At 37.5% G+C, this 17,122-nt stretch overlaps 1 protein-coding gene across 1 annotated transcript; it reads right to left on the minus strand.

Moving 5' to 3' along the window:
• Positions 1-5,447: 5,447 nt before the first annotated feature.
• On the minus strand, positions 5,448-15,537 carry LOC144441080 (uncharacterized). Its single transcript, XM_078130609.1, has 3 exons — positions 15,156-15,537; positions 12,750-13,046; positions 5,448-7,882 (listed from the first exon to the last, which is right to left on the minus strand). Exons 1-2 carry the CDS (start codon positions 15,422-15,424, stop codon positions 12,776-12,778), a joined length of 540 nt encoding a protein of 179 aa, XP_077986735.1. The 5' UTR covers positions 15,425-15,537; the 3' UTR covers positions 5,448-7,882; positions 12,750-12,775.
• Positions 15,538-17,122: the final 1,585 nt, after the last annotated feature.

A 17,122-nucleotide genomic window follows, 5' to 3' on the forward strand; every position in this document is an offset into this window, starting at 1 on the left:
ATAGGCACATATCAACATAGATGAAGTAGATAGGCACATATCAACACAGATGAAGTAGATAAGCACATCTCAAAACAGATGAAGTAGATAGGTACATATTAACACAGATGAAGTAAATAGGCACATATCAACATAGATGAAGTAAATAGGCACACATCAACATATATGAAGTAAATAGGCACATATTAACATAGATGAAGTAAATAGGCACATATCAACATAGATGAAGTAGATATGCACATATCAACATAGATGAAGTAGATAGGCACATATCAACACAGATGAAGTAGATAGGCACATCTCAAAACAGATGAAGTAAATAGGCACATATCAACATAGATGAAGTAAATAGGCACATATCAACATAGATGAAGTAAATAGGCACATATTAACATAGATGAAGTAAATAGGCACATATCAACACAGATGAAGTAAATAGGCACACATCAACATATATGAAGTAGATAGGTACATATTAACACAGATGAAGTAAATAGGCACATATCAACATAGATGAAGTAAATAGGCACACATCAACACAGATGAAGTAGATAAGCACATATCAACATAGATGAAGTAGATAGGCACATATCAACATAGATGAAGTAGATAGGCACATATCAACATAGATGAAGTAGATAGGCACATATCAACACAGATGAAGTAGATAGGCACATCTCAAAACAGATGAAGTAGATAAGCACATATTAACATAGATGAAGTAGATAAGCACATATCAACACAGATGAAGTAGATAGGCACATATCAACATAGATGAAGTAGATAAGCACATATCAACACAGATGAAGTAGATAGGCACATATTAACACAGATGAAGTAGATAAGCACATATCAACATAGATGAAGTAAATAGGCACACATCAACATAGATGAAGTAGATAAGCACATATCAACACAGATGAAGTAGATAGGCACATATTAACACAGATGAAGTAGATAAGCACATATGTAATTTTAAACTGATATCTGACCACAGATTTGCCAACTGTCGTCACACATCTGCAGCTTACACAGTTACACAGATTGTGTCAGCTGCCTCTGAACCAGATGCGAATGCCACCACTATTGATAGTGATTAGAAAATAAAGGATAAAAATGATGAAACTACTATACAAGTAAGTGTACCTTCCAGTCAGTTTTCAAAGGATTTGGCGAGTTAATATTAGTGAACACCGAATTTGAAAAAGTGATAGATTGGTGTACTGCAAATAAACTAAGTATTAATGAGAAAAAGACAAAATTCATGTTTATTAGAGGCCATAGAAAAGAAATGAATATTAGTGGAACCATGTGCATTAATGGTAACGTTATCGAGCAAGTTGATTGTGCATCTTTTGTTGGCATCGTCTTTGATAACCATCTTTTATGGAATTATGCACATTGACGCTGTCAATAAGACTATTAGGAAAAAAATAGGAATCATTTATAAACTTAGGGACTTTGTACCCAAAAATATACTTATTTTACTATATAAAACTTTCGTCCAACCACATATAACGTACGGTATAGAAGTCTGGGGAAGCACTTTTTCCTCCTATTTGAATTGTATTTTACTAGCTCCAAAAATGGCTGTGCGAGCAATCACACATCGCCAGTCCATGACCCATTCTTCACCACTTTTCAACACTCTAGAAACTCTTGATGTACATAAATTGCACAGGTTTTTGGTCAGTACCTTTGTTTATGATTTGCTGCACAATAACTTACCACACTCTGTTGATGAATACTGCAATGTGTTAAACTATGAGTACAATACACGACAAAAAGAACAAAATAATTTATGCGTACCTACTGTGAAAACATTCTATGGTAAACAGTCAATACACAGGTGCAGTTACATGGAATTCAATACAACACAGCACAAGAAATGAACCACGAAGGCAGCGATTCAAGTCATCACTATGTAAAGATTTTAAATTACTAAAAGAGTATGTAATATAACATTGTACAGTTCTAATGTAATATATGACTTCTTTTCATTATGGCACTCGTATATATAGGGGGGTGGTGAGGGGAGGGGGTTAAGGGTAAAGCTACTTTTTGTATATTTATTTGCACTCTAAACTTGTACCATTATTTACTTTGGCCAGGAGTCAGACACGATTAGCATAGCTATTTTCTGACTCCTGTTATCCGATCTAGTTTGCTTTTCCTGTATTTACGTTTGTATTGTACTTATTTTTGATCGGATAATAAAATATATATCATATCATATCATATCATATCAATTCAGAAATATGTCCGTTATTCTCTTGCAAACATGGACGAACTTACTATTTACAGTGTAAACGACAAATTTGCATAACAATAGGACAGTGTCAAAAGGTTACCAGCTGATGTTTGGTGACCTAAATCATTACGCAGTGATGTTTGTCCTTTTCTCAGTTACTCATGATTCGGTTTATTTTGCTGTATTTTCACTTGCTATCGCTCGTGAAATACGATGGCAGAATAAACCCAATCACTCGTGAAAATATACTGTATACTCTACCATCCACTGCGAGGCCGTGGGGTTCTGTATACTCTACCATCCACTGCGAGGCCATGGGGTTCTGTATACCCTACCATCTACTGCATGTGAGGCAGTGGGGTTCTGTATACTCTACCATCCACTGCGAGGCCGTGGGGTTCTGTATACTCTACCATCCACTGCGAGGCCATGGGGTTCTGTATACCCTACCATCTACTGCATGTGAGGCCATGGGGTTCTGTATACTCTACCATCCACTGCATGTGAGGCAGTGGGGTTCTGTATACCCTACCATCCATTGCTAGGCCATGGGGTTCTGTATACCCTACCATCCACTGCATGTGAGGCCATGGGGTTCTGTATACCCTACCATCCACTGCTAGGCCATGGGGTTCTGTATACCCTACCATCCACTGCGAGGCCATGGGGTTCTGTATACCCTACCATCCACTGCTAGGCCATGGGGTTCTGTATACCCTACCATCCACTGCATGTGAGGCCATGGGGTTCTGTATACCCTACCATCCACTGCGAGGCCGTGGGGTTCTGTATACTCTACTATCCACTGTGAGCCCATGGGGTTCTGTATACCCTACCATCCACTGCGAGGCCGTGGGGTTCTGTATACCCTACCATCCACTGCGAGGCCATGGGGTTCTGTATACCCTACCATCCACTGTGAGCCCATGGGGTTCTGTATACCCTACCATCCACTGCGAGGCCGTGGGGTTCTGTATACCCTACCATCCACTGCGAGGCCATGGGGTTCTGTATACCCTACCATCCACTGCTAGGCCATGGGGTTCTGTATACTCTACTATCCACTGCTAGGCCATGGGGTTCTGTATACTCTACTATCCACTGCGAGGCCGTGGGGTTCTGTATACCCTACCATCCACTGCGAGGCCGTGGGGTTCTGTATACCCTACCATCCACTGCTAGGCCATGGGGTTCTGTATACCCTACCATCCACTGCATGTGAGGCCATGGGGTTCTGTATACCCTACCATCCACTGCTAGGCCATGGGGTTCTGTATACCCTACCATCCACTGCATGTGAGGCCATGGGGTTCTGTATACCCTACCATCCACTGCATGTGAGGCCATGGGGTTCTGTATACCCTACTATCCACTGCGAGGCCATGGGGTTCTGTATACCCTACCATCCACTGCGAGGCCATGGGGTTCTGTATACCCTACCATCCACTGCGAGGCCATGGGGTTCTGTATACCCTACCATCCACTGCGAGGCCATGGGGTTCTGTATACCCTACCATCCACTGCTAGGCCATGGGGTTCTGTATACCCTACCATCCACTGCGAGGCCGTGGGGTTCTGTATACTCTACCATCCACTGCTAGGCCATGGGGTTCTGTATACCCTACCATCCACTGCATGCGAGGCCGTGGGGTTCTGTATACCCTACCATCCACTGCTAGGCCATGGGGTTCTGTATACCCTACCATCCACTGCTAGGCCAAGGGGTTCTGTATACCCTACCATCCACTGCGAGGCCATGGGGTTCTGTATACCCTACCATCCACTGCTAGGCCATGGGGTTCTGTATACCCCTACCATCCACTGCGAGGCCGTGGGGTTCTGTATACCCTACCATCCACTGCATGTGAGGCCATGGGGTTCTGTATACCCTACCATCCACTGCGAGGCCATGGGGTTCTGTATACCCTACCATCCACTGTGAGCCCATGGGGTTCTGTATACCCTACCATCCACTGCTAGGCCGTGGGGTTCTGTATACTCTACCATCCACTGCTAGGCCATGGGGTTCTGTGTACCCTACCATCCACTGCGAGGCCATGGGGTTCTGTATACCCTACCATCCACTGCGAGGCCATGGGGTTCTGTATACCCTACCATCCACTGTGAGCCCATGGGGTTCTGTATACCCTACCATCCACTGCGAGGCCGTGGGGTTCTGTATACCCTACCATCCACTGTGAGGCCATGGGGTTCTGTATACCCTACCATCCACTGCTAGGCCATGGGGTTCTGTATACCCTACCATCCACTGCTAGGCCATGGGGTTCTGTATACCCTACCATCCACTGCGAGGCCGTGGGGTTCTGTATACCCTACCATCCACTGCATGTGAGGCCATGGGGTTCTGTATACCCTACCATCCACTGCGAGGCCGTGGGGTTCTGTATACTCTACTATCCACTGCGAGGCCATGGGGTTCTGTATACCCTACCATCCACTGCGAGGCCATGGGGTTCTGTTATATTATGATTTGCAATTTGAGTTACAAACAAGGATTTGGCAAATGTTGTTTGATATCGATTTTTCTAGGAAGCCATGTTTTATAAATCCAAAATCCAAAATAAATAACACATCCTCATCCATATGGCCACCTTATAGTCTAGTCCTACAAGATACCAATGTCTGCACACAACACAAAGTGGTTTGAATTTACCCCACAGCTGTTGAGTAATTTATTTAATATTTAATCTTGAAGATGTAGGGTACAAACTGCCAAACTTGAGGAGCATTCTGCTATATGACCTTGAAGGTGGAAGTCAAGGTCAATGCATGTAAAGAAAGCTTACCTCTGACAACAATGGGTATAGACACTTGACTGGACTTTCTACATTGTTAGTTGAGTTACAGTATTTTAGCTATTTGATTTGAACATACTAGTCAAGGTTGGTTGAATTCGAGTTGATGGTGTCTGGCATACAGACCCATGGATGGACGGTCCACACACACAAGGGTGGGTATGCGTCATCCTTACAGCCCCTTCCAGGTTGTGCCCATTGGTGCTAATAACTTGTTATGTTCTTGTGTAAATACATAATTACTGATAGGCACTAATAAATTACATTGAGGGGGGGGGGGGTGACAAAATTAATTATTAATTAATCATCATAAACCAAATATTGTGAAATATTATATAAAGGCTCACAAATCAAATTTAAAGACCTTTTTATTTCCCACTGATTTATAATAAGATCAATACCAAATCTTGGTTGGCAGGTATTTTTAACTATGTTTTTGATTTAATGGACAGATTTAGCTGTAGACTTGAAAAGCATTGATTCCAAGCTATAAACTGTCCTATACAATACACACATCATGATAAATATAATATTAACATTGTTAAATTACAATACATGTACTATGCCAAATATAGTAATAACAGTGTTAAAAATGTACAATACATGTACTATGCCAAATAGAGTAATAACAGTGTTAAAACTACAATACATGTACAATGCCAATTATAGTAATAACAGTGCCAAATATAGTAATAACAGTGTTAAAACTGTACAATACATGTACAATGCCAAATATAGTAATAACAGTGTTAAAACTGTACAATACATGTACTATGCCAAATATAGTAATAACAGTGTTAAAACTGTACAATACATGTACTATGCCAAATAGAGTAATAACAGTGTTAAAACTACAATACATGTACAATGCCAATTATAGTAATAACAGTGCCAAATATAGTAATAACAGTGTTAAAACTGTACAATACATGTACTATGCCAAATATAGTAATAACAGTGTTAAAACTGTACAATACATGTACTATGCCAAATATAGTAATAACAGTGATAAAACTGTACAATACATTTACAATGCCAAATATAGTAACAACAGTGATAAAACTGTACAATACATGTACTATGCCAATTATAGTAATAACAGTGTTAAAACTGTACAATACATGTACAATGCCAAATATAGTAATAACAGTGTTAAAACTGTACAATACATGTACTATGCCAAATATAGTAATAACAGTGTTAAAACTACAATACAAGTACAATGCCAATTATAGTAATAACAGTGTTAAAACTGTACAATACATGTACTATGCCAATTATAGTAATAACAGCCTTCTTTTCTCAAAGAATGTTGAAATGACTTTGGTAATTTGTATTCACTGCGAATGAAGAACTCGCTGTTCAACATTTTAAATCTCATTTAAACACTTTCAAATTTTGAAAATAAGAATTAAAAACATAATTTATACATTTCAAATGTTGCTTAAAATGAGTATATATCATTATACACAAAACTTTTAAATGAATTTCAAAATATAGTACCAACTTTAAATTAAAATATTGTATTCTTATTTCCTTAAATTTACATTTAATAACCTTACACACGTAACTAACATATTGCAATGTACATTTGAATATCTTTTGGCTATGAAAAAATCTTTTTAAAAAAATTAGTATACCAGAACTTCCATTTTTAACATTTTTTCTAAACCTATTTAAGTAGAATGAATATTTCAATAGTGAATGTATTTTGATGGTTCCATAAGTATTGTTATAGACCTTTTCATGATATAGCGCCCCCTAGAATGTTTATCGTGATATCGGACTGGTATGTTTTGTCTTTGTAATTTATGGGTATGGTTGTAGGTGGTTGCCTGACATAAGACAGTGACGGACACATGGGTTCATTTCAAAGAATCACTGTCGTCCTTGTACCTAACTTTTCGTAAATTCAGATCTAGAGCACTTTTCAGTAAATGAAAGAATTTACCAAAGACAATAGGAGATGATAGTTGGCTTTAAAATGACCAAGCATAGTGTTGAGTTGCAATGCAGTGACTTGTGTACTTTTAATCACTTTTCTAAGCTGCGTTGCTAAATTAATGAGCCAAATTTTTAATATATCATATCTTGATATGGTGTATCAAGTCATTCTTTTACTGTATGGACAATTTGAATACACTGTTGGTAGTACGTTGTCGGATTATTATCAAACAGACAGTTTCTCAATCAGTCTATATAATCTAAGTGACTTTAATACTAATATTAGTTTTCACACACTGTACTGAAAACACTTTATAATTATTACCATGGTGCATATACATTATGCACTTGACATTGCTAAGGGTGCATGTACATTATGCACTTGACATTGCTAAGGGTGCATGTACATTATCTATACACTTGACATTGCTAAGGGTGCATGTACATTATGCACTTGACATTGCTAAGGGTGCATGTACATTATCTGTACACTTGACATTGCTAAGGGTGCGTGTACATTATCTATACACTTGACATTGCTAAGGGTGCATTTTGTAATATGACACAGAACACTTTCAATAGGATACAGCTGCAGGGACATGATTTAACACTAAAGAATTTATCCTTTTGATAGATGAGCTGGGGCTACCACTAGAGGGCACTATATGCTGAAAGGTCTAGGTTAGTCATTTATCTCGTAAAGACATTACTGTATATATGTCTAATATAAGTGTAACTTTATAATCAACAATTCTACAGTCACACTTTGCTAGTGCTACATACCAAATATTTTATAACTAACTATTATACCTTTTATCACCCTTCTTGGGGTCTGGCAATACTTTAATATCTTCACTTCTGTTGGTCAATTCTACAGGAGAAGGGAATGGAAGAAAATGATGATGATTGCCAGTTGTCAGCATAACATAAAACCATGCAACAGGTTGGTTGGTAATTAATTAAACATGCAAACATAGCATGGAAAAACAGTACAAAAGTTGTGTAATGCATGGTTCAGCAGAATCACAGATTATTACAAAAGTACAGATTTGATCAGTTTTACACAAGAACCCCAGGGATAAGGCCACTGTGAAGCTCTTTGAAGATTACAACTGATTGGCCACCGTGAAGCTCTTAGAAGATTACAACTGATTGGCCACTGTGAAGCTCTTTGAAGATTACAACTGATTGGCCACTGTGAAGCTCTTAGAAGATTACAACTGATTGGCCACTGTGAAGCTCTTTGAAGATTACAACTGATTGGCCACTGTGAAGCTCTTAGAAGATTACAACTGATTGGCCACTGTGCAGCCCTCTGAAGATTACAACTGATTGGCCACTGTGAAGCCCTTAGAAGATTACAACTGATTGGCCACTGTGAATCTCTTAGAAGATTACAACTGATTGGCCACTGTGAAGCTCTTAGAAGATTACAACTGATTGGCCACTGTGCAGCCCTCAGAAGATTACAACTGATTGGCCACTGTGAAGCCCTTAGAAGATTACAACTGATTGGCCACTGTGAATCTCTTAGAAGATTACAACTGATTGGCCACTGTGCAGTCCTCAGAAGATTACAACTGATTGGCCACTGTGAAGCCCTTAGAAGATTACAACTGATTGGCCACTGTGAAGCTCTTTGAAGATTACAACTGATTGGCCACTGTGAAGCTCTTTGAAGATTACAACTGATTGGCCACTGTGAAGCTCTTTGAAGATTACAACTGATTGGCCACTGTGAATCTCTTAGAAGATTACAACTGATTGGCCACTGTGCAGTCCTCAGAAGATTACAACTGATTGGCCACTGTGCAGCCCTCAGAAGATTACAACTGATTGGCCACTGTGAAGCTCTTAGAAGATTACAACTGATTGGCCACTGTGAAGCTCTTTGAAGATTACAACTGATTGGCCACTGTGAAGCTCTTAGAAGATTACAACTGATTGGCCACTGTGAAGCTCTTAGAAGATTACAACTGATTGGCCACTGCGAAGCTCTTCGAAGATTACAACTGATTGGCCACTGTGAAGCTCTTAGAAGATTACAACTGATTGGCCACCGTGAAGCCCTTAGAAGATTACAACTGATTGGCCACTGTGAAGCCCTTAGAAGATTACAACTGATTTACCACTGTAAACATTATTGCTTGTATTATATATCACTGTATTTTAGTCATTGTACACCACCACTGTATATTAGTCATTGTATACCACCACTGTATATTAGTCATTGTATACCACCACTGTATATTAGTCATTGTATACCACCACTCTATATTAGTCATTGTACACCACCACTGTATATTAGTCATTGTATACCACCACTGTATATTAGTCATTGTATACCACCACTCTATATTAGTCATTGTATACCACCACTCTATATTAGTCATTGTAACCCACCACTGTATATTAGACATTGTATACCACCACTCTATATTAGTCATTGTACACCACCACTCTATATTAGTCATTGTACACCACCACTGTAAATTAGTCATTGTATACCACCACTCTATATTAGTCATTGTACACCACCACTCTATATTAGTCATTGTATACCACCACTCTATATTAGTCATTGTACACCACCACTGTAAATTAGTCATTGTATACCACCACTCTATATTAGTCATTGTACACCACCACTCTATATTAGTCATTGTACACCACCACTGTAAATTAGTCATTGTATACCACCACTCTATATTAGTCATTGTACACCACCACTCTATATTAGTCATTGTACACCACCACTCTATATTAGTCATTGTAACCCACCACTGTATATTAGTCATTGTATACCACCACTCTATATTAGTCATTGTACACCACCACCACTGTATATTAGTCATTGTATACCACCACTGTATATTAGTCATTGTATACCACCACTGTATATTAGTCATTGTATACCACCACTCTATATTAGTCATTGTACACCACCACTGTATATTAGTCATTGTATACCACCACTGTATATTAGTCATTGTATACCACCACTCTATATTAGTCATTGTATACCACCACTCTATATTAGTCATTGTAACCCACCACTGTATATTAGACATTGTATACCACCACTCTATATTAGTCATTGTACACCACCACTCTATATTAGTCATTGTACACCACCACTGTAAATTAGTCATTGTATACCACCACTCTATATTAGTCATTGTACACCACCACTCTATATTAGTCATTGTATACCACCACTCTATATTAGTCATTGTACACCACCACTGTAAATTAGTCATTGTATACCACCACTCTATATTAGTCATTGTACACCACCACTCTATATTAGTCATTGTACACCACCACTGTAAATTAGTCATTGTATACCACCACTCTATATTAGTCATTGTACACCACCACTCTATATTAGTCATTGTACACCACCACTCTATATTAGTCATTGTAACCCACCACTGTATATTAGTCATTGTATACCACCACTCTATATTAGTCATTGTACACCACCACCACTGTATATTAGTCATTGTATACCACCACTCTATATTAGTCATTGTACACCACCACTGTATATTAGTCATTGTATACCACCACTGTATATTAGTCATTGTATACCACCACTCTATATTAGTCATTGTATACCACCACTGTATATTAGTATATTAGTCATTGTAACCCACCACTGTATATTAGTCATTGTACACCACCACTGTATATTAGTCACTGTACACCACCACTGTATATTAGTCATTGTACACCACCACTGTATATTAGTCACTGTACACCACCACTGTATATTAGTCACTGTACACCACCACTGTATATTAGTCATTGTACACCACCACCACTGTATATTAGTCATTGTATACCACCACTGTAAATTAGTCATTGTATACCACCACTGTATATTAGTCATTGTATACCACCACTCTATATTAGTCATTGTACACCACCACTCTATATTAGTCATTGTACACCACCACTGTAAATTAGTCATTGTATACCACCACTCTATATTAGTCATTGTACACCACCACTGTATATTAGTCATTGTACACCACCACTCTATATTAGTCATTGTACACCACCACTCTATATTAGTCATTGTATACCACCACTCTATATTAGTCATTGTACACCACCACTGTATATTAGTCATTGTACACCACCACTCTATATTAGTCATTGTATACCACCACTGTATATAAGTCATTGTATACCACCACTGTATATTAGTCATAATAACTATCTACATACACATGTAAAGTACTTGGTGGGTGTACAAATAGAACTATCTACATACATATGTAAAGTACTAGGTGGGTGTACCAATAGAACTATCTACATACACATGTAAAGTACTAGGTGGGTGTACCAATAGAACTATCTACATACACATGTAAAGTACTAGGTGGGTGTACCAATAGAACTATCTACATACACATGTAAAGTACTAGATGGGTGTACCAATAGAACTATCTACATACACATGTAAAGTACTAGGTGGGTGTACCAATAGAACTATCTACATACATATGTAAAGTACTAGGTGGGTGTACCAATAGAACTATCTACATACATATGTAAAGTACTAGGTGGGTGTACCAATAGAACTATCTACATACACATGTAAAGTACTAGGTGGGTGTACCAATAGAACTATCTACATACATATGTAAAGTACTAGGTGGGTGTACCAATAGAACTATCTACATACATATGTAAAGTACTAGGTGGGTGTACCAATAGAACTATCTACATACATATGTAAAAGGGGGGTGTACCAATAGAACTATCTACATACACATGTAAAGTACTAGATGGGTATACCAATAGAACTATCTACATACATATGTAAAGTACTAGGTGGGTGTACCAATAGAACTATCTACATACACATGTAAAGTACTAGATGGGTATACCAATAGAACTATCTACATACATATGTAAAGTACTAGGTGGGTGTACAAATAGAACGATCTACATACATATGTAAAGTACTAGGTGGGTGTACAAATAGAACTATCTACATACATATGTAAAGTACTAGGTGGGTGTACCAATAGAACTATCTACATACACATGTAAAGTACTAGGTGGGTGTACCAATAGAACTATCTACATACACATGTAAAGTACTAGGTGGGTGTACCAATAGAACTATCTACATACACATGTAAAGTACTAGGTGGGCGACCAATAGAACTATCTACATACACATGTAAAGTACTAGGTGGGTGTACAAATAGAACTATCTATGTGAAAATAGACTATACAATTAAAAAACAATTACTGTGTGGCCGTGGCAACCACAGATGGAGTCACCAACATTTCATCAATTTATAATGAGTATCATAATAAGTAAAGTTAGTAAAGTTATACTTTAAGATATATATAAAGAAACAGAAGTATTCTGATCAAGAGGGCTACTCCGAGTTATGCCATAATTAGATAAAAGAAAAGTGGACTAAAGAGTTATATATTAACTAAGCTAGGGATTTAGGGTTAGAAATAGGGTTCAACTCCATATATTTAGCTTGGTATGACATACGATCAACTACTGGTGGATACCATTCTTTATTTTACCTTTTGAAATGTTAGTAGGGTGAAAATGTGTGTTCAACAGAGGTTGTGAGCTAAAACATCTTACAGAGTGTTGTAAATGCATTAACAATGTTAATACAATTGTTAGAGTTACAAAATTGCTGAAACTTCAATCCATGCACAGTTATAAGTAGATCTACAGTGACTAAACTCACACCAAAGTTGAACACCTCCAGAACCGTCAAGACGATTGATTAACGTAATCTTGAAACACCTCTAGTGTGAAACCCTTGGTTACCAGGAAAGCCAGATGACCAAATTTCTTTGCTGTGTCCACGTTGTTGTTGTCATCATCTAGGAGACACACCTGTTCTGGTTCAATTGTCATCTTGTGTTGGACCGACAGTTCAGCCACTGCTGAAGCAATATGTTGTAGTTTTCCTTCATTTGGTATATCTAGCACAGCATTCCAGTCCGATGTACTGCCACGAATCAAAATTTTGGACACATCCCTGTCAAGTAAACAGTATCAAATGTTCAGAATCAGTTCATTTTGATGCCTTGTGCGTACAATTTTTGAAAGTTTACTTACTTGCCTACCAGATGATGATGTTATATGAGCAAAATATACTGTTGTTTGGTTGTTGCTAAGGGGGGGGGGTCATGGTTGCTAAGGCTAATTTTGACAAACTGTTTTGAAGAACATCTGCAGAATAACACTTTCCGAAACATCTCATTAAGTTTCAGTCTCATTGACCTGAGTACTTTTTGATATATAAGTTTTTGACCAAAAATTCACATTTTTACACCTAATTTGCATATCACTGATGGGATTATCATGGCCGATAGATTTCTTAATCTAAATACACCTGAAAATATTCTCACCAAATTTCAGACCGATCTGCCCAGTCATTTTTGAGATTAAGTTTTTTTACTTAAAATCACACTTTTTAACCCAAAAAAGACTCTTTGTAGCATATGAATGAACTTCATGTTTTAATCATAGACACTCTCTATAATTTAATTAAGCAGTGCTAATAGTAAAAGCAGTGTTTCCAAGCAACCTCAAACAGAGGGTAATCTTCATACCATTGACATTGACATGTGAAGTAGCCCATAAAAGATTTAATGGTTTATTGCATCAATACACAAGAAGTTGAAGAACCTTTCATCTGTGGGCTGAGTGGAAGCCCTGTTTCACAATTTACAAATCACAGCGATTTTTTGCATATTGCTGAATGGATCATCATCAATTAATATCACTTGATCCGTGCATCACCAGAAACATCCCTGTGAAATTTCGGCCAAATCAACAAAGTACTTTTGGAATTATAGACTTTTGACTGAAAAACACATTTTAGCCCTAATTTGCATATTTCTTATGGTATTATCATGGCATGAACAAATCTTACATTACATTTATTCTGACCCAAAATCAATGTTTGACCCAAAACGCACATCTATGAAACGATCATTTCCATTTGAACATGCACGCACGCACGCACGCGCGCGCGCACACACACACACACACACACATATGCCGGGCGATGCCTATAGCACTACTGAACCTCAGTTCAGTTGTGCTAAAAATGTAGAGCCCCCCCCCCCCATTATGTGCTACTATTAGGTGAAGGATCAATTCGTTCCAATCTCAACTCATCTCATCCCTTTTCAACCCACCTCATTCACCTTGCCCCATTTTCAACTTATATTATCACTGTGTCAATATACCCTCAAGTCAACTCACCCCAATTTCAACTTGCTCCATCAGATTTCTGGGCTGATTGTTATATACTAGTATGTCAATATCTGTTAACATTAAAGGCCTTGTTTTCCTACCAAAACATGGGAGGGATAAACTAAACTGAAAAGTAAGTATATTGGATGTACTGTTTTTTATGTCTTAATTTTATATGTCTCTTATTACTAAAATACTTGCACACATAAATCATATTGTAAGATCTGCACATTACTTTCCTACATGATTTTATAGAGTGCAAAGGGTTGAAATTGGGGTGTTGAAAATGGGATGAGTTGAAACTGAAGCAAGTCGAAAGCGGGGAGAGTTGAAATGGAACAGGTTGAAATTGGGATGAAGTGAATCACAATTAGTTGAGAGATCATATTGGCATAATAGACTTTAATTTCAATGAAGATAAAATTTGATATTAATGTACAAATGCCTTACACATTAGTCTGATCAGTAACATAACACACATTGATATACTTACACTCACAGGCACTTGAGTCAATCTGTATGATCTTTTTAATGTATAGTATTTTACTATACATTTTCTTTTAAAAAAATCATACAGATTGATTCAAGTGCCTGTGGTTACACTCACCAAATCATCGTTTACTATATCATATGTGGAGATTTAATAGCTGCAATAACTGAGTGTTGTGGTTTTTAACTTGTTTTCTTTCTCTTGTTTGGCTTTTTTTCGTTCGATGTTTAACTGCTTGGTTTTCCAGTTAAACATACGAAAGAAAAACCCTCAAATAAGTACAAAAAGCAAATGAAAAAAACACAACGAATGCTACAATAATATAATTGATTGCATTTACCACGTGGATGTATTACAATACAAACGTTCCCCGTGTGCAACAAATGTACATACCGTGTTCGGGGAAGGGTCAGCTGAAGTACATCACGAATGAGTGAAATTTGCCCAGAAAATGTAACAACACAGACATGGAGGCCATCTTCAAGAGCTTGAGAAATAAGGGACACCATAGACGGTCTCACATGCTGTGCCAGTAAGCTTGCACTCCTGGTCCACGATCCGAACGTATGAACCTTCAAAATGGTTTCATCGAAATCCAACGCTAGCACCTTTACACCTTTGCATTGAAGTTGACGTATAATTTGACGGCTTACACTACTCATAGTGGACTTCCTCTGTTATTCATACCTGGTATCAATAAGAATTTAAGTACATTTGCACTAAAAAGGAACGTCTTACCGCAGATGCGGAAGCAACAGAAACGAAACTCCAAATGATAATATGGCTACTGCATTGAAAGGTCAAAGGTCAGCTATAATCTAACATGTAGTCAGTAAGGGAGCGATCGGTTTTTACGGGCGGGGGTGGCCCAGTGACTTCTTGTTCGTGTTGTACTTTAAAATAGTGACCCCCCCCTGTGATTCATCCACAAAACAATCTACCCCCTCTGATAAATAAAAAAACAAAAAACACTGCCCCCTCCCGACATCTGTGGACAAGAAACATTCTTCTTGTGCTTGCAAAAGACACTCCACTAACACACTGCATAGTTAATTTTACTTCTTACATTTACAGTAATTTAAGTGTATCTGGTAATTGCTGTCCCAAATCCATTGCTTCACATGTCTATTTTTAAAAAGGCCGAGTCTGCTGACAAGCGCTTGTCACCAGAACAATATGCTGCTGACAAGCGTGACCTTTGACACCCATTGTGATGCGTTTTAGCGTCAAGTGTAAAACGTTCTTATTACCCTTGAAATTGACTGCACTTTATCACTTTATCAAACACCATCAGTTTTTAAAACTGTTAATTTACGTGTGATAGCTCCTGTTTTTTCCAACAACCGCGAAGTCCGCCTCGTACACACATGTACACTTCACCGCCTATGCTCCATGGCCGTGACCATGGCCGCGTATGTGATGTAGTACTACGTGCAACGTGTAAACAGTAAAGGTAATTAATCTAAAACAACGCGATCATCAGACAACTCAAGAATAGTGTCAAGGAAAGAAATAAAACACCTATCTAAATTAATCTGGCCAGACGTTTTTGTATTTACATTTTTCACCAAAAGGTCACTTTTTAATCACATAAATTACAGGTCCTATGCTAGTATATTACCATATATATATATATATATATATATATATATATATATATATATATATATATATATATATATATATATATATATATATATATATATATATATATATATATATATATATATATATATATATATTGTTGTCTGATGATCGCACTATGCGTGAAACTCCGAGTTACAACCAAGAAAGAGTTCCAGTACTACCAAAACTATTACGCTCTGCCACTGCGGTATAGAGCACTGTCTTAGCAGATTGATACTCACCGAGTATATATATATATATATATATATATATATATATATATATATATACATATGTATCCCTGTTTCCACAGTGCTAAAATGTATGTATGTATGTATGTATGTATGTATGTATGTATGTATGTATGTATGTATGTATGTATGTATGTATGTATGTATGTATGTATGTATGTATGTATGTATGTATGTATGTATGTATGTATACATATGTGTGTGTGTAAGTGTGTGTGTGTGTGTGTGTGTGTGTGTGTGTGTGAGAGAGAGAACAACTTGGAGTATATAAGAGTAATTCAGGGTGTATCAAATTAATCTTGAGTAGTGTTTTATGCTTCACTAAATAGGTACATACAAACGTACACACTTCCATTTTAATACATAAATGAAAGTGTAGACATTCAATATTAAAGGCGATATCAAGTGCTATCTCATGCAATGCTAAATTTTCTAACATATTAATTTTTTTCAATGACAAAATATTTCGCGGCCCCCCCCCTT

This window comes from Glandiceps talaboti, chromosome 10, assembly GCF_964340395.1.
Source record: "Glandiceps talaboti chromosome 10, keGlaTala1.1, whole genome shotgun sequence".
Taxonomy (NCBI): domain Eukaryota; kingdom Metazoa; phylum Hemichordata; class Enteropneusta; family Spengelidae; genus Glandiceps; species Glandiceps talaboti.

Bases quoted from the DNA above. Each gene is read 5' to 3' on its own strand.
- LOC144441080 (XM_078130609.1), bottom strand. From the start codon at position 15,424: ATGAGTAGTGTAAGCCGTCAAATTATACGTCAACTTCAATGCAAAGGT. The intron at 13,047-15,155 runs GTATGTACATTT...TTTACTTGACAG, and splicing joins CTGACCCTTCCCCGAACACG to GGATGTGTCCAAAATTTTGA.